The 18,881-nt window shown below is 46.3% G+C and overlaps 1 protein-coding gene across 1 annotated transcript in view; it reads right to left on the reverse strand.

Annotated features, from left to right (window-relative positions):
• RIPOR1 (RHO family interacting cell polarization regulator 1) overlaps positions 1-18,881 on the reverse strand; it is a 2,151,737-nt gene that overhangs the window by 1,200,935 nt on the left and 931,921 nt on the right. The window contains exon 9 of the mRNA XM_086945567.1: positions 17,315-17,463. Within this exon, the coding sequence (XP_086801693.1) occupies positions 17,315-17,463 (149 nt within the window). The remainder of the gene's footprint in view (positions 1-17,314; positions 17,464-18,881) is intronic.

Here is an 18,881-nt window from a genome sequence, read left to right on the forward strand (position 1 = left end):
GCAAAAACAAAGGATCACCTTTGATTCAGTTAAAACAAAACTCAGAGCAATGAACATACAGTATAGGCTCTTATTCCCAGCTAAACTCAGTCATCTTTGAGGACAGGCCAATCTTCCTGGGCATGGACAGAAGAACGGCCCTCAGCAGACTGGCAGACCTGAGGGGTATTGAACCATTAATGATTCACAGCGAGGGGCACAACCTAAGTCACAACGGATTGAAAAAGGCAATGAGAGATTCAAGCAAGTATTAAGCTGATGAAAATTGTCCTATCCTCAGACATAGAGAGAGGTGCACACACACAAGCGTAAGCAGGAAACTACATGTACATCACAGGGAGGTATTCAACACAGACCTATCCGATAATACCCAGTCCTCTGAATCGGAGCAGGAACATCCACTATTGACTTCAATTATCAACATGGAAACAGGAATGCTGATACACACACACTCGGAACCCAACGTGGGCTCACAGCTTGACGGGAGAACTGTTTGGTTGATATGCAGACCTGGTGGAACCCGGCAGAGGAGGTGGAGACGGACAAAGCCTCTAAAGGGTCCGGAGCCTCAAAGAGGAGCTGCTGCTAACCTTATTGAGTTGTTTATCTGTTTGTTTTTCTTCCCTACAGGTTACATCTAAACTGGGAAGTTTATAGAGTTCTAGGTTTAGATACCGGGAAAGGGTAGGCGACAGACCTCTCTGACCTAACCACGACACACTTATCATAATGACGAGTAGGAGTAAGTGTAAGGGGGAGGGGGAGAGGATGGGGGTGGGGACCAGGTGTTGAAGAAGGGGGACAAGCTATTGGTACGAGTGGGCCAACATTGACAGACACATCAACTTAGAAACTGTCAGGACAACATCACAAGACCAGAAATCATTATATCCAAATTAGTGGAGCGACTGCAACTGAACAGAGCAAATATTCCATGCTATCATAGAACGTTCATGGGTTAGGGAGCAAACTTAAATGAGGCCTAGTCGCTGCCTACCTTAAAAGGTTGAAGCTCCATGTAATACTCTTACAAGAAACACATTGGAGGAGCACACAATGTAGATTCTTGGGAAGGGACGCCAATAAAGCATTGGCATACAGGGTATTTATGACAGGTTCCCGCTAGGTAACAATTTTGATTAGGAAAACATCCCCACTCATGGTAGAACAAATATGGGTAAACCCCAATGGGACTTACGTAGCAGTGAAAGGAAAATGGGGCTGACAAGACGTAATCCTGATTAGTGTTTATGCTTCCATGCGCCTACAGACCCGAACAATGGACAGACTCATATTGTAGCGGGAGATATAAATGATGTAGTAGACCCTGCAATGGACCGTACAAATCCTGGCACATTCCCTCAAGAGGAATATCTCTGAAGAGATTCATGACGACCTTGGGACTGTCAGACCTGTGGCACCGACGTCATCCGATGGCCCTAATATTTTCATTCTACTCTGGTGCGCACAAGGTATTCTCTATGCTCGATTACATTTTTGCCCCAGCAGGGGAGGTGGAGGCGATAGATAGGGAACACTACTTTGCCTGGGGTCTTTCAGACTACACCCCATTAAGGCTCACTCTTGAAAAACACACTTGACGATGCAGAGACGAGTGGAAACACAACTCGTGGGAACTGTGGGATGAAAGATTGGCCTGAGAAATTAAAGTAGACACAGAATTATATTTCAAGGAGAACGTTACTTCAGTGCCCTCTGCGGTTACACTATGGAAGGCCTACAAGAAGGTCCTCAGAGACCGAGAACAAAATATAATAGTGCATAAGAAACAACGGGAAAACAGAGACATTAAGGAGATGGAGGCGCACTTGCTCCAGTTGGAGAGTCAGCCTGGGGCATCTACAGACCCCTCAAAGTTACATACCACTGCAATTCTCCGTAAAAAATGTCAAATACTAGCACAGCAAAAGGCTAACGCTGCAATCAAGGCCATATACCTGCGACTTCATGGTGCCAGAGAAACAGCAGGGAGATTGCTGGCATGGCTGAGCAGGACAGAAGCTGAGGCTCGATGAGTGACCGCCATAGTGACTGACGGCAGTACAGTATGTGTAACACCCAGGGAGCTTATAAATTAGTTCACTTGATATTATACAGCTTTCTACAAAGTGCGCCCATAGGTGGAAACACACCAAATAGAAACCTACCTTACAGTGGTTAAAGTCCCAATATTGACTATGGAGGTCTCCCAGACATTAAAGGAAGACATTACAATTGCAGGCGTATAGACAGCTATAGAAGGCCTCAAACCCGGGAAAACCCCTTGGCCCCAATGGCAGGGGAATTTTTCAAAAGAAATGCTGGGAAACTGGGTCCTACTCAAACTCTTGCGGAGGCTAAAGAAAATGGTGCACTTCCGCATGATCTCAGGAATGCTGTGACTGTGGTGATCCATAAAGCGGGTAAACCCTCAATATATTGTAGCTCCTACCATCTAAAATATGAAAATTCTAGCCTTAATCCTTGTCACCAGGCTATTGCAAGTTATAACCACCCTTACCCACCATGATTAACCATCCTTTATGTTATCCTTTATGTTATATTATCCTTTATCCTTTATTTATTTATTTGAAAGTTTTATATAGCGTGAACCAGACCCTTGCAGGTATCAGATCGCTTTACAAGGTAAGTGTTTTAGTTACATAAATACAAATGATCAATGATAGTATGAACATCCTATCATAGATACATGGGTATAAGGTACATAACACAACGTTCAATGAATCTCAAGCAAAACATAGATACAGTATCCAGGAAACTTGGCTGGACAGTAGACATTATAAGGTTCCATGTGGAAGATACGTTGGGTAGCATAATAACAGTAGTCCATGCTCAAGTGAATTTAGCCATAAGAAGCGATTTCATTTCTCTTTTGAAAGATGCCGTAGAGGGATTAAGTCTAGTTTCTAGTCAAGTCAAGTCAAATAGGCTTTATTTCGACATTAAAAATATCTTAAAAAGCATACATACATATAAAATTCATTTTGGAACATTGAATGTAAAAAGTGTAAAAACCCCTTGCATGATATAAATCAGCAATTTTTACTATAATTTTTAGGGGGAAAATTATATAAATTACCTAAAAGAGGTATGTTTAAAAGAACAGACCACAGAAGTAAAAACATGATTAAACAATTTGCCTAAGTCTCTTTGACCGAATCCGCCATGCCCACCCAAGATACTTCGAGGTGGCGCATGCATAAAATGTGCGAGTGTCTGAAATTAATATCCTTAGTGCCACATTACAATGTCTTGTGCCCAAGGTGAGACACATGGGTTTTAGCCATTTCATCCGTGGAACCTTATAGGCAGGGCACTCAAATAACAAATGAGGGACAGATTCACGGCGCTGTGGGCAGAAGGGGCACCACGGAGCAGTCTGGTAAGGAATCTTCCAGTGACATGTGAGTTCCATTACAGGGAGAAGACCTATTCTGAATTTAAAATACAGGGATCTTTCCCATGGGGCTGAGATAATATCCAAATACAACTCTCTGATGGGAACATCTTTAGACTCCATAAAGTTCCTAGTCGTTTTGCAAATCGTAGCAGAAGAGTTTCTTTTGTTTGCCACCCATCTCCAGTAAAGTTGTTTTAACATTGATTTGGGCGGGGCTGTCTGTTGATGCCATGCTTCTTCCAGCCCCAGATTGGCAAGTAGTGCTTTAATGTCCCTTAACCATTTTATTTTTGCCCAACCTGTAGATTTGATTATCTCCCGCAGGCCATCTGCATAACTTGAGAGCTCTGGCACTCTCCAGATGCGGGCCCACAGAAGCAAGGGGCGTAACTTTGCTTGGTCTTCAATCGCCCGACAGCCCATGTCCAATTGCAATGGTAAGATGGGGACAGATGGACCAAGGGACATCAAACTTCTCAAGAAGGTGTTCTCTGCTCGGGTAAGCTCTTTCATGTTAGACATTCCCCAGAGTTCCGCCCCATAAAGAGCGGCACTTACTCCTCTGGCCGAATAAATGTCCATGACTGCTGCTATTGGTTTTGTGGAAGCTGCTCTCTGCTCTTTCAGCAGGGCCCCAGTTACTCTTTTTAAACTCAACAACATTTTAGTCAAGTGATAGTCCCATTTCATTGAGTCCACCAGCCGAATACCCAGATAATCAAATGTCTTGGTCCTTTCCAGTGCAACAGACCCCAGTGTTGGAGGAGGGCCAAGTTTTTGCGGGGGGTTCAGGATGAGATACTTTGTTTTATCTGTGTTAATGCAGAGTCCTCTCTGCTTGCAAAAATCGTCAAAACCAGAGAGAAGCTGCTGAAGGCCCATTGGGGATTTTGACAGAAGTAAAGTATCATCCGCAAAAAGCAGAGTGGGGATTAAACGGCCTGCCAAACGGGGTGCATCTGCTGGTATCCTGGTCAAGTAATCCACCACCCCATTTACGTAGAGCGAAAAGAGGGTTGGGGCAAGTACGCAACCTTGCCGTACACCTCTATTCACGTCTATTCTTGAGGTCTTTTGACCATTCGGCCCCCAGCGTATTTGGGCATAGTTCTTTTCATGGAATCTCATGATCAGGTGAAGCAAATAGGGTGGCATGCCAAGGTCACACAAAACCTTCCATAAGTTGTTTCTGGGAACCAAATCAAAGGCCGTCCGGAGGTCGATGAAGGCCAGATATAAGGTACCCTTCCCAATCGTGACGACCTTCCAGTGGATCATGAGCAGCCTTAACGATTGTTCTATTGTTCCTGTGCCAGCTCGGAACCCAGCCTGGAAATCCGAAAGTATCTTATTTTCGTCTGCCCACTGTTGAACTCTGGCTAAAAGGACCTTGCCCGCTACTTTTTGCGAACAATCTATCAGGCTGATCGGCCTGTAATTTGCTGGGTCGTCTCTTGAGCCTTTCTTGTGCAGGGGGACCACCTCGGCGGCCATCCATGAAGCGGGCAGAGGAGCACCCGCCATAGCCGCATTTAATACTGATGCAATTAGCGTACTCCAATCACCTAAGTCTGCACGAAGCAGGTCGCCAGGAAGGCCATCGGGACCAGCCGCTTTACGCGGGACAAGAGATTTTATGGCACCTTCCGCTTCTTTCCGGGTAAACAGACTTTCCTCATAACTCCCATCACCTCGAGAGATCTGTGGTAATGGAAAATCCGTCGCTTCTGCTACAGATGCTGTATACAATTTTGAGAAATGTGAATACCATAGATCCTCCGTTATATTACATGTGATGACAGTATCTAGGGGTCTGTTTTTCTTTCGCAATAAGTCCCAAAAGCCTTTTGCATTTTTTTCTGCACTGGCGACACGGAGTTCCTGCCAAAATGCACCTTCCCAGTCTCTCCTTGCTGCCTTTAACTCGGATTTGTAGCTCTTGCGTTTAGTGGCTATTAGTGTTGCGTCTCCACTTTTTACTGCCAATATTAGTGCTCTCTTACCAGCACGACACTCCGTCGAGTACCAGCCAAATTTGCCCTGGCGCTTGTCAAGGTTGTTGTTTCCCTTTTTTATTTTGACCTTGAATAGGTCCCCAATCGACGTCGAGACCTCGCTAAACATTAATGAAATCTGGTTTGGGCTGACAAGCTCATTATCCAAAAGTTCACAGGCTGCAGTGGTAACAGCTCTAATGCATGATAGTTTATCTTCATCGATTACCACTTTGTCCCATTTTAAGCGTCTTAGGCAGTTTGAGGGAACCACCCCTCCCGATGACCTTAGCTCAGGTATATCATGATCTCCACAAGATGAGCAACTCTCCCTCCACCAGCATGTTAGGGATAATGAAAGTGCGTTGTGGTCGCTATCCAGGGAAGGTAGAACTATCATATCCTTCATGTGAGCCCACAAGGAAAAGTTTAAAAGGATATAATCTATCCTGGATGAGTGACCTACCCTATTGTATGTATGTGCCCCCGCTAGGTCTGAGCGTGTTCTCCCGTTAGCTGCTCTCAAGCCGTGCTCAAGTGTAAGGGAGTTTAATTGAATAATTCTAGGGGTCCATCTGTTTACAATTGGAAGATCAAGAGACGGGACACCTCTCCTTGAATCTTCGTCATATAAGTCCAAAGATTCATCGGACAACAGGGGCTCGAATGTACAATTAAAGTCCCCCATGACCATAATTAAGGAGTCTCCACGGCACTCCCCCAAGGCTGCCTCCAGAGCCAAAAGAGTTGGTGACAAAGCTCTCCCTGAATCCCCCCGTGTGTAAATATTAATAATCTCCAGCTTTTCAGCTTTCCTTGGGCAAGTTACAGTAAGGCGCATCAAATCTGGAGATTTTTGGGGATGATGGTGTACTCTCCAACCTAACGAAATATCTACCCAGACTAAGAGGCCTCCAAAAGGGCGACCTCTTCCTGATGCTGGGATACCTGCCGGGACAAAGAAGGTGGCATGACCCACTCTGTGCCTTGGTTCCACACACCACGTTTCTTGAAATGCACAGACTGAGTGGGGCTCAATGAGCGCCACCCAGTCCGGGACGTCCAGCTTGTTATTTAAGCCTGCCACATTCCAGCTAATGGCTTTCAGGGTAGGACAATACAAAGGCTCAACGCGTCCTGCTTCCCCACCCTGTGTACCCGAAGATTGTGCTCCATCCACCAACTCAATAGTCTCAGACCGATCGCCTGAGAAAGGGGGAGTAATTGGGTTGAGCGTGGGTTGGAGCACAGAAGTATTAGACAGGGGTGCCCGCCCAGCTATGCGTGGTGTAATAACCCTAAGAGAGGGGGCTTCTATTACTGCTTTATCACCAAGTCACCAGCCCCAGCCCTGAGATGGGGCTACTTGGGTAGGTGTCCATGCCCTTGCTCTGACATCCAAGGTTGGGTAATGTTGAAACCATGCGCCTCTGCCCCCATCCTGAGAAGATTTCTTGTACCCCATTAAAGGAGGGGGGTGATAAAAGTACCCCAAGTCCCTAGTTTGAATGTCGCAAAAATTATAATGCGACTGCTGACTGCAGATCATACCTGCTGCTCTAGGATCGTTAAAATTGATCAGCACGCAGTCCCCGGTTAGATCCTTACGTCTATTTCCAATCCATCCCACACGTCGAACAAAGGCTATTCTACCATCAATATGCCCTGGGAGGGGTCTATTTGCTTTGAGCCAGGAGAGCGTCTTGTGTTTAAGATCAGAATACAACTCAGTCAGTCAAAATACTCTTTATTCGATTTTTGTTAAAATCATAAAAGGCATAAAGCAATCACAATACAGTATTTAAAAACATCACTTAATCACGTTAAAAAAAAGAATGGTTTTCTGCATATGATTACATTTCATCAAATTGTTGCATGCAAAAGTACAAATCTATTTACAAATGTTAAAAAAATTTCCTTTAAAAACAAATTTGAGTTAAAACAGGTCAATCTGGGGTAGTCTTTTTTTCCTAGTTCTAAATGCCGCAGTTAAAAAGCAAGCAACACTAAACATGGTGTAAGTATCTGCTAACATTTGAAGGAAGATTAAGGCTGGCCTTATTTGAGTAAAGCCCGCTGCCTTCAGAACAGGGAATAGATATTTCTTCCTTTCGCTGCTATAAAAGTCACAAAAAAATATAAAATGAAGGGTGTCTTGAGCTGAGAAGTTATCACAGCCGCATGGCGGGCCATCCTCAGGTTTTGACCAAACCGGGAAATTTCCTAAGGAGTAATGAATTAAGTTCATCCTGAATTTGGTCAGTAGGAGTCTATGAAGAGGATTAGTCACGGTTTTTAAATAGGGTTCCATGGTGGGTGAAGTAGTTAAAACAATATGTGCCCTCACCATGGGTTTCCTCAATTCCAAATCTTCTCTATCCATACGGGCCCTCTCCATAAACATCTGCTTAATCCACCTAACATCCCCCCTCCTTATATTGGATGGGTCATTAAAAAGTTCCGGTCTACCAGCATTAGAAAGGTAGATTTAATAAATTTTAGCCAGGGGATTCTCATGGCGTTATCCCTTGTAATGACGTCCTTAAGGATGGCATGGTTTAGCGTCAGCTCGGGATTCAACCACGTTTTGACCCAGAAGAGGAGGGGTGCTAGTTTAAGTTTATCAGAGATGTATGGTAAGCCTATTTCCTCATGAATAGAGAAGGTAGGTGTGGAGTCTGGAACAGATAGAATATTCCTGACGATACCGTTTTCTACCCTCTGGATTTTTGCCGTCTCTGCATAACCCCAAATCGCAGAACCATACATGGCGATTGGAACGCACTTACTATTATATATTTTGATCACGGCCTCCATTGGTTTTGCTCCCAAACGTTTTGTAAAGGCCAGCAAAGCTGATGAGGATCGTGCTAGGCTAAGACTTTTAGCTTTGACCTGGGGAACCCAGGACCCTCTTTGATCAAAAAGGACTCCCAGATAAGGAAAGACTGGGACCCTAGAAAGGATCTCCCCTTTACAAATGAAAGTTTTTTTCTGCAGCGTATTTACTTTACGACCAATGATCATGGTGTGGGACTTGGAGACATTCATTTTCAAGTCCAGGTTCTCCATAAAGGAACCAAAACGGTCCAGAAGAATCTGTAAGCTAATCCCTGTTCGTGCTATCAGGACGGCATCGTCCGCGTATAGGAGGGCTGGGATCTGAGCACCTCCTACACGTGGAACATCCGCCGATCCTATTTCTAGGTATTTCCCGAGACCATTTATATAAATAGTAAAAAGAAGGGGGGCCAGGATACAACCCTGGCGCACCCCTTTTTCAGAATTAAAACTTTCTGTGCACCTACCGTCCCTGGTGACTCTTATTTTTGCCTTAAGATCTTGATGTAGCCTTGCCATAAATGCCACCAAGGGCTCCTCTATGCCTAACTCTAATAGGGTAGTCCATAGCTTACTTCTGTTCACCAGGTCGAAGGCCGAGGAGAGGTCCATGAAGGCCAGATAAACTGTCCCCTCCCCGGCCACCGTATACCTGGAGACTAGAAGGTGGAGGTTAGAACATTGTTCCAATGTCCCCCTATTCTCACGAAAGCCATATTGGATATTCGAGAGTCCCCCATTCAGTTCTATATTTTCCCTTAGCTGATTCAAAAGGACTCTACCTAAGATTTTAAAAGTAGAGTCGATGAGGGAAATAGGGCGATAACACCCAGGGTCCTCCCGATTTCCCTTCTTAAAAATGGGAACTATTATGGATGTTGCCCAGGTTTGAGGTAGGCATCCTTCGGCTGCTGCTCTGAACACTCTGGTCAAAACTTTACTCCAGAGTACTGGGCAATATTTAAAAAAGTCTGCCGGGACACCATCCGGACCTGGGGCCTTATTTTTTGTGGTATCCGCAATGGCTTTAAGGACCTGCTCTTCCGTGACTACCACTGTGTCTGCACAGAAGGTCACCTCAGTAGTACTTGGGCAGCCTGATGGTTCACCCCCGTAGATCTTGCTAAAATGCTGTACCCATCTCTCATCGGGGATTACACAATCTGTGTTCAGATTGTTCTCCCCTGAAAAAAAGGGGTGGTTGATAATTTCCCAAAACTGTTTACTGTTTTTTAAAACATCTACATTGAGAAGATCAGTCCAAGCATTATTCTTAATCTCATTTTTCCTTGCCCTCACATTGGTTTTGTAGGCCCGTCTTAAATTTGAGATTAGTTCTTTATCCCTTTTCTTGGCCTTAAGAGCCATTTTTAGTTCTCTGTGTGCCCTTGAACATTTGCTATCAAACCATTTGTGGGGCTTTGTGGGGTACTTAGATTTAGGTTTTGTAAGATCCCTGACGGTTTGTGCACAGATGCAATTAAAAGCTGCAACAACCTGAGTGTTCGAGGCAGTTTGATCCAGACAAGTTTCTATCTGTCCCTCAATTTTGGGAAGTAGGGTTTCCATAAACCGTTCCTCCATGGCCATACCCCATCTAAGTCGTCTGCCCTGATCACTGGGCACCGTCAAGGCGCAAACCCGGGGCTGAACCACCTGCCTGCGCCATAAGTCACTCCAGTGTATTGCAGTTGACAGAGGGTTATGGTCACTATGGTGTGAGACAGTAACTTTATAGTCACTTGCCTTTGAATTTAGGCCTACGGACATAAATATGTAATCAATTATCGTCCCTTTAGTTGTACCTTTATACGTGGGGACATTCTCATTAATAGCAGTTTTGAAACATTCGTATAAATTAAAATTGGCACACAATAAGTCAAGTGACTCCCCCATTTTGGTGTGTTCAAAGTGAGGAATGCAGGCTCCATCAGGAGAATCTGCATCTAATGATTGGCAAGGCAAATGACATTTGTGGCTATTAAAATCGCCCATTAAAAGAATTTCGAATGGAGTATGTGAGTTTTGACTGTATTTATTTATCAAGTTCGCCAAACAATGCACATGTTCAAATTCGTTTGGTCCACCCCAGGCATTGTAAAAATTAATTACTAGTATAATACAGCTTGGGGAGACTGTCCATTCTATTGCTAGGATGTTTGGGGAACCTGAATTCAATGAGTTAAAAGATCCTACTAGATCTAAAGAGAAAAGTGTAATAAGCCCCCCTTTTGCTCTCCCCGCAGTACTAGTACTGGCGGGTATTGTGTAACTTAAGAATCCATCTAAGTAAAAGGAAAGTGAGGTGTCCCACGTTTCTTGCAGAGCTATTACCTTATGTTTAGAAATGTATTGGGTCCAAGTTGGGTCTGATCTTTTAGCTCTTATTCCTGCCACGTTCCAAGTCATAAATGTACATGGTAGGGAGGTTACCCTCTCAGGCATTGCTGTTGTAGGTGATATTAGGGGTAAAGGTAGTCAATCGTTGGTGTTCAAATCACGTAAAGGATTAAAACGATTGACCAAGTCCATAATAGGGCCTGTGTTATGGGACATTTGTCGGTATCGTCTCACGTTCCTAGTTACAGTTTGCCAGTCATACACTGATGGGGCCGTAGTTGGGGGGGGCATCCTATGTGAATTATAATGGGACTGTGGGGGATAAAAGAAACCTAATGGGACTGCTCTGAGGCTATCACTTTCCTTAATATCTGATCCATCCCAAAACAGAGTGCTTGGGCAATGGTCGTTGTTGAAGTTTATCACCACACAATCACCTTTCACATTTTTAGCCCGTTTTCCCACCCATCCTACCCTTCTAGCGGCTATGATACTAGAGGATGTATTTGAGTCACCGCTACTTAAATCATCACACCATTTTTTTGCTTTTCCAATAAGTGCGGGAGTTGACTCCTCCTCGCCTTCCCTTAGCGGGGTCACCCCTAGGAAAACAGCTACGTAGGGTACTACTGCAGGGGGCAGATTTAGATGAATCTTGCTTTCCAGGAAATTAGTTGCCCCTGATGTTGAGGGGATCTCCTGTGGGGTAATAGGTATGGGTGATTGGGCAACCTGTATACCTGCTATATCTGATTCCATGGGCTCAAAGATGGCCTCAGCTGATGGTAAAGGTAGGTGTTGTGCTCTATGACAATCTACGACCTTTTTATCACCAAGATGCAAGCTGTCAAATTTTTTCGCTATATCATCAATTAGTACACATTTTTTTAATAAGCCTTCAAGACATGTGGTCATAGTATCTACTATGTCCTTTGCAATTCCCACTAAAAGGGGTTCAATCCGTTCCTCAAATAGAGCCTCGATAAGGTCCTTCAGAGACTCCTCCATCCCATGAGTGACTCGGGGGGGGGGCCTCCCTCTTCTTACGTTTTTTCGGGGGTGATTTTAAAGTTCCCAGAGGGTCCGTATTTGCAGTAGGGAGCAGTGTTTGGGATGCGCAAGCTTGAGGTAAAGTGGAAACAGTAGCAGTTGTGGGTTTTGTTATGATGATATCAGGCTCTAAAGGGATGGCATGTGTCTCAGATGATATAGCTGAAGAGGGGGACTTAGCTATTAAACCCAGTTCTTGCTGTGCTGTGGCAATTTCTTTGGTTAAAGCCCCCACCGCAGAAGTGAGATAGGACAGAATGGAGTCAGATTGTTTTGCCATTTTAGCCTTTTTACCACCATCGTCTGCAGTAGCACCGTTCTTACGCTTACCCATATTTGCTGGAGATGTACGATAGGTGGCCCAGCCCTGCCTGGTCTTGCCGTGGACTGCCGTAGACTGTCCCGCCCTTGTCCCGGGCTTCTCCCGGTCGCTCCCGCGCGCGACTCGCGGGGCGAGTGGGGGGTCAGCCTTTTCACTGGCGCCTCCGGGCGCTGAAACCGCGTCACGGGCGCGCCTCCGCCCCAGGGGCTGCTGGGGAGTGTGGTCCTACTCGACCGTGGTGCCTCCCGGCGTTTTCCTGCTTTCCTGCCGTTCCCCTCACGGCTCTCGCCCGTTGGCGTACTGCGGTAAGCCTTTGGTGTTCCCCCCTGGGCTCCCGGGGGGTCAGCCTTTTCACTGGCGCCTCCGGGCGCTGAAACCGCGTCACGGGCGCGCCTCCGCCCCAGGGGCTGCTGGGGAGTGTGGTCCTACTCGACCGTGGTGCCTCCCGGCGTTTTCCTGCTTTCCTGCCGTTCCCCTCACGGCTCTCGCCCGTTGGCGTACTGCGGTAAGCCTTTGGTGTTCCCCCCTGGGCTCCCGGGGGGTCAGCCTTTTCACTGGCGCCTCCGGGCGCTGAAACCGCGTCACGGGCGCGCCTCCGCCCCAGGGGCTGCTGGGGAGTGTGGTCCTACTCGACCGTGCTGCCTCCCGGCGTTTTCCTGCTTTCCTGCCGTTCCCCTCACGGCTCTCGCCCGTTGGCGTACTGCGGTAAGCCTTTGGTGTTCCCCCCTGGGCTCCCGGGGGGTCAGCCTTTTCACTGGCGCCTCCGGGCGCTGAAACCGCGTCACGGGCGCGCCTCCGCCCCAGGGGCTGCTGGGGAGTGTGGTCCTACTCGACCGTGCTGCCTCCCGGCGTTTTCCTGCTTCCCTGCCGTTCCCCTCACGGCTCTCGCCCGTTGGCGTACTGCGGTAAGAACCCTCTTCAAGCTCCGGAACCCCCGTTAAAATTACCACATAAGGCTTACAACCAGGGGGGAGACTAGCATTTGGAGTGTGCCTTCTTACTCTGTCTTTTGGTGTTTTAGCCGGAGATTTAACTACGGTTTTAGCTGGGGGTTTTGGTGCGGCCTGGTTGGCAGGAGTGGAAAAAGATGGGGTTATTTCTACATTCTTTGTGATCGGTGTATTTCCTGCTGCCTTAGAAGTAGGCGCTATGGGTTTAGGGTTTGGGGCAAAGTTAACCTTGGGGGCCTTGGGTGCCTGGGTACTGGGTTTATTCTTTGGGCGGCCCAAGCTGGGCTCAAGGGTAAGGGTTTGTGGTGCGGGTATGGTTCCACTATTGGGTTGATGTGATTGGGAAGCCTTCCCCGGTACAGGCGACTTTTGGCACGATATTGACTCAGGATGAGCTAAGGTGACAGAGGGAACTAAAGAGACAGCACCACTCATTAGCCCTCCATTTTCTTCAACCTGCGCCTTGGCGTGAAATTTGACCAGTGATTTCACAGCGTAAAAGTTATCCAGCATTGACTGCTCAAGTGTGGCCAATTTACGTGTGAGACTGTCAATCTTGTCTACAAGAGGCATCACCACAGACTTAATGATACTCTCAACTTGGGGGAAAATGCTGGTATCTAAAGAAGCCAACGGACCTAGTACACCCTCAGACGCGATATCACTGATGTGGGTCGCAGAGGATTTTGGATGTTGGATTTGGATGGTACTGGTGCCCCCTTTGGTCGCAGTATGCCTACTTACTTTACTATACGGCTTATGAAGGCCCCCCCTGCGGGGGCTAGCGGGACGCTTTCTCTTCTTTTGTGCGACTAGTCCTGAAGCTAGATTCCCTACAGGGGTGCTTTGATGAGCCCCTACTCTGGAGGTGCAAACTTCAGTATGTACAACTGAAGGTGGAGGATTTGAGGCTTCATTGGACAACACAGGGGGACTAAGAGCTTTGTTAATTTCAGAGTCCAAATCCTGATTTTGCTCCCCCGGCGAATGATCAGTTTGGACGAGTGGATTAGTGTGTGTTGGGTCAAGAACAATACTTGGAGCGGTGGTAGTTACCCTTTCTAAACTTGCCCTAATCCGACTCACTCTCTCGTCAATGTTCGGGGAATCAATTATCACCAGTGGAGTTGGGGAAACATATACAGGGCTGGGAGCTAGGGCGAGGGCGCCCAAGGATGAGCGCTTGTTAGACATGCCCATGGAATCCCGGGATAATCTTCGTTCTGCCAGGAATATCTCCTTTTCCACTATAGAGACAGCTCGAGTTATAAATTGGTCCATTGTGCCTATGACAACGTCTCCCGCAGCTTTCTTTGTTTTACTTGATCTAGTGCCTGAAGCCATACTCCCGTTATTTGCGTACCCACTTTACGGAGCCAAGAGATGTGGCCCGGCCCGGCCTCTTCTGGCCTCTGATGGCCTAAGATGGTCCCGCCCTTGTCCCGGGCTTCTCCCGCGATGCTCCCGCGTGCTCCCGCACCGCGGGGACTGGGCGCTCCTTTAAGGGGGCGTGAAGCGAGTGGTGGGAGGGGCAATAGGTCTACAGGTGTGCCGGGGCGCAGGGACTCCTGGTTAATTGAGTCCCTGCAGCGGCAGCGCTGATGTATAGAGCGCGACCCTGCTCCCTGAAGTCCTTCCTTGAGGCTGTGAGCAAACGTGCTCCCAACAGCCTTACTCTCCAAAACTGCGACGCGGCACCCGCGCAGCGGGTGCTGCTAGCTGTAGCAAGAGGCAGATGCAGCTACAACAAACTTGGCAGCAAACGTGGGAAGACGCCGGTAAGCCCTCGGCGTTTCAGTGTCCCGCTGGGATGAAGGGATCTGCTTCCTTTTCACCTTCAGAGCGAGTGGTGGGAGGGGCAATAGGTCTGCAGGTGTGCCGGGGCGCAGGGACTCCTGGTTAATTGAGTCCCTGTAGCGGCAGCACTGATGTATAGAGCGCGACCCTGCTCCCTGAAGTCCTTCCTTGAGGCTGTGAGCAAACGTGCTCCCAACAGCCTTACTCTCCAAAACTGCGACGCGGCACCCGCGCAGCGGGTGCGGCTAGCTGTAGCAAGAGGCAGATGCAGCTACAACAAACTTGGCAGCAAACGTGGGAAGACGCCGGTAAGCCCTCGGCGTTTCATACCCCAGTTTCTGTGGTATGGCATTCCATATTCTGGGCGCCATCCCTGAAAATGTTAGAGGAATGCACTCCCTAATGAGAGGAATATCCATTATTACAATCTAATTGACATGGTCAAAATATTGAAAGAAGGGAAAATAAGTTATATAATTGTCGCACCCTAGGTGCAGTCCTCATTAAGATAAAAATACAAATCTACTGATTATGCCCATAGGCGCAGTAGATGACAACCTGGGCGTATGATTTGGCTGAGTGGGCAATAGCTTGAGAAAGGGCAGATACAACGCATGACTATAAACTGACAGAAGACTTGGTGGATTAAAAGGCAATAAAACAGAGGATATAGTAAACACATTTAGATGCCAGACCACCCTGAGCAGTGGGTCAGTTGAGAGAACTTAATCAGGAGAAAGGAATAGGCGAGGATGGAAAGGTAGAATGGGGAAATGTCTGGGCCTGTCAAGGGCACATTTATGGATGCATTGGGAGAATGGTGGGGGTTGCATGTCATTGAGAATGCAAAAGGAAAAGAATGATACACAGACATAATGCCAAAAAAGTGTTAAACTGTGATGCGAATTGTGCTTGAGAAACTGTTTACTAATTTCATTTATTTGTAAAGAGCAACTGACACCCAGGGGTTTCCAGTACTAGGGAGCTAAAAACAAAAAAACTTTGGGGCAGCAAAAGCAAAGTAACATAAACAAAAGGTTTATGGTGCACGTGTTAAGGCTACATGGTTGCTCAGAGTCCTTATACTCAATGGGGTTGCATTTCACAATTTTGGAATCAGGCGATGAAGCGTGTGGTCCCAAGTAGTGCCTTATTTGCACACAATACCGAGAATAGCTCGAGGTGAGCACAGTGCAAGGTGCAGGTTGGAGTGTAAGGAACTAAGTGGTTCCTAGAATCAGATTTTTCAAGGTGGTATAAACCTGTTGGGCAATGCAGAAGACCTTAAACTGTACTCATAGCTCGAATGCAGGCAATGATCATATTGATGTGCGAATCTTAATAAACTGTTTTAGATCACCACCAGTTTTTGTTACTAAAAGTTGTAGAACATTGATTATAAGATAAAATAATTAATATATTATAAGGTGCCGATTTAAGTACTAACATATTGCAAGGGTGTCATATAGGTTTTCACATCTACCTTCAAGTCTGTATATTATCACTGACAGAAATGATATTGGCTATGATCACTCCATGTATAAGCTTATTGTATCCTGTATCCACAAGCCAATGTACCCAACAATGAATCAAACAAACTATGTATGGTTTTAAGTTGTAACCTATGGCAGTAATGACTTCGTAACTGTTTTACACACTCTCCAATTGTCAGATACTTGCATTTCAACGTTGCTTACTTAACTGGACTTTGCTAGAAACTCTATGTCAGATATTCATTCATGATTTTTGATTGAGGTTACCTACTAACCCTCTAATTACACTTTCCACTTTTGTATGGTGCACAAGACTTTAGTTGGGAGGGGGTCTTGGATTGCTGCTGTAAAATAAGTGAGGAGCTTGATTTATGGTGGCAACAAAAAATCCTGTTTTCTTGAGCAGTCCTAATTACACCGATGGATTCTGCTCAAGATTTATCACTTTCTCCAGATTCAGGGGTATTTTCCATTACCTACCAACTCCAAATCAGGGTCTTGATGTAAATGTAAATGTAAATTGATACTTGTATAGCGCACTACTCACCCGCAAGGGTCTCAAGGCGCTTGTACGAATACCGCTGTCGAACCCATCCTGGCTTTCCCTGTGAGGCGTCCACTCCTGGGCACCCCCAAGGTGGAGGCCAGGCATCCTTAGCTTTGTGGGGGCCGTTGTGGAGATTAAGCAAGCTATTGCCCAGAGTTGCAGAGTGGGACTCCATGATTGGAATAGGCACCGAGGCGAGAATTATCAGGTCCGTGGAATTTTGAGCCCAAGACCCGCCGAGGCGGGTAATTGAACCCTGGTCCCGGGCCAGACCTCTGCATCAGGGTCTGCCGCTCCAACCATTGAGCCACACTTCTCCAATGTAAAATCTAAACCCTGGTCAAAAGAGAGTGCTTGTTTTTCTGTTTCCAGGAGCGTTGGAGATTGATGATGCAGACATTTACTAATTCTTCGAACACTAGGATGTCCAGTTTGCCTTTTGTAAGTGGAGCCTATACATAAGGCCCTTATTAAAAGCACGGAATCTATTGCAGGAGGGTCATTTCTGGTTTAGCCCCACCTCCACACCCCACTGTGCTGCACAACAAGTGTCACTTACTTCCAGTTCACCTCAAGGCTAAGCTTGATGGTCCCAAGGTCATTGATATCCACAGCAACCACCTGAGGGAGCGCAGCAAAGAGATCCTTGGTTTCACAGGCGACATTGCCCACCAACACATGACTAGCAAGACTCTTTAGCTCTGTTACCTGCAATAGACGAAGCATGGAAAGGGGCATTCAATGCTTTTTTAAAATAACTTTGTAATACTTGTAAACATAACTCACAGTGAGGAACACACCGAATCATTAAAATACTGCTTTTCGTTACTAGCTTTGCCCCCTCTCCTCCTGCTTGAATGCTCCCCACTCTCCTTTTGTTTCTATTTATTCCCTTGCAAGAAAGAAATATAATGTACCCAACAACTATAAACCTCTATCCATTGAAATTCATAAATCCACAGAGAGAGTATGTGATTGAGAACATCTCTTGTTCCTCATAACAATATCTATACCTTGTAACACAATTCCAATGTGGCAGAGTTGATTATCTATCAAACAAACATTAGGGATGGTGAAATATAAGCAGTTTGTAATACATATTCCTCAGTATTTATACCTAAAGAGTACATCGGATCACAGAGGAGGAGTATCCAATCTACTGTCTACAGCAGTGATACTCAAAGTGCGGCCAAGGGGGCGCGTGCGGCCCTCTTGACCTTTGCATGTGGCCCCCATGGTGAACAGGAGCACAAGCTGCTGTTTAGTGGCTGAGCAATAATATTCAGAAAAAATTAATATAAACGGGCAAGGATTCATTAAACTGCAAATAAGTGCTTGCCTGCTTATTCAACATTTTTTACACCTCCATACACAATCCCTGACCCATCCAGACCCCCTACCACCCCGCTGCTGTCATCTGTGCTGCCCTCGGTCACACCACAGACTGTACTTTGCGACCCCTGGGCAAATGTTTGCGAGTACCCATGATCTACAGAGCTACTTCCCAAATATTTACGAAGCAGGTGCCGGCAACCGACTGGATCTGTGGCTGCATAGAAAGATCCTCATCCATCTTCACCCCCAGATTTTTCACTCATTTGATGGTTGTGATGGGAGGAGACATGTCAGCGGGCCACCAGCTACACCAGACATTGCCGGGGTGGTGTCCAAAAAAAATAAAAAAATAATTGAAGAACACTACATAACAATGCATCAACAGTCCACAAACCAGCTATCTCTCCTACCACTCGTTGACTTTAGGCTTTTCTTTCATCCAGTGCAGCGCTCAACTAGCTTCTGGCTTGGTTTGCGCACAGGAAATCCTACATATACATGTTTATCCATCCCTTCTCTTCCCTTTTTCAATATGAGGCTGCCTTTAGCCATCATTGTGTAAGATTACAAAAGTCCTTTGGCACTTGTGTTTTGATGGGGTAGGACCTGACTTTCAGCCCAAAGCAAAGCTGGTCTTCACAATCACCAGTGTAATTATACTAATTTGGCAGTATGTGGACTTTTATCTTAATTTGCACTATTACCGACAACCAGGGAGAGGAGACAAGTGCCCCAACTAATAGCTCTAAAAGGAAATGTTATTATCTTTGTCCAAAATGCCGACACTAGTT

Source organism: Lissotriton vulgaris, chromosome 12, assembly GCF_964263255.1.
Source record: "Lissotriton vulgaris chromosome 12, aLisVul1.2, whole genome shotgun sequence".
NCBI lineage: Eukaryota > Metazoa > Chordata > Amphibia > Caudata > Salamandridae > Lissotriton > Lissotriton vulgaris.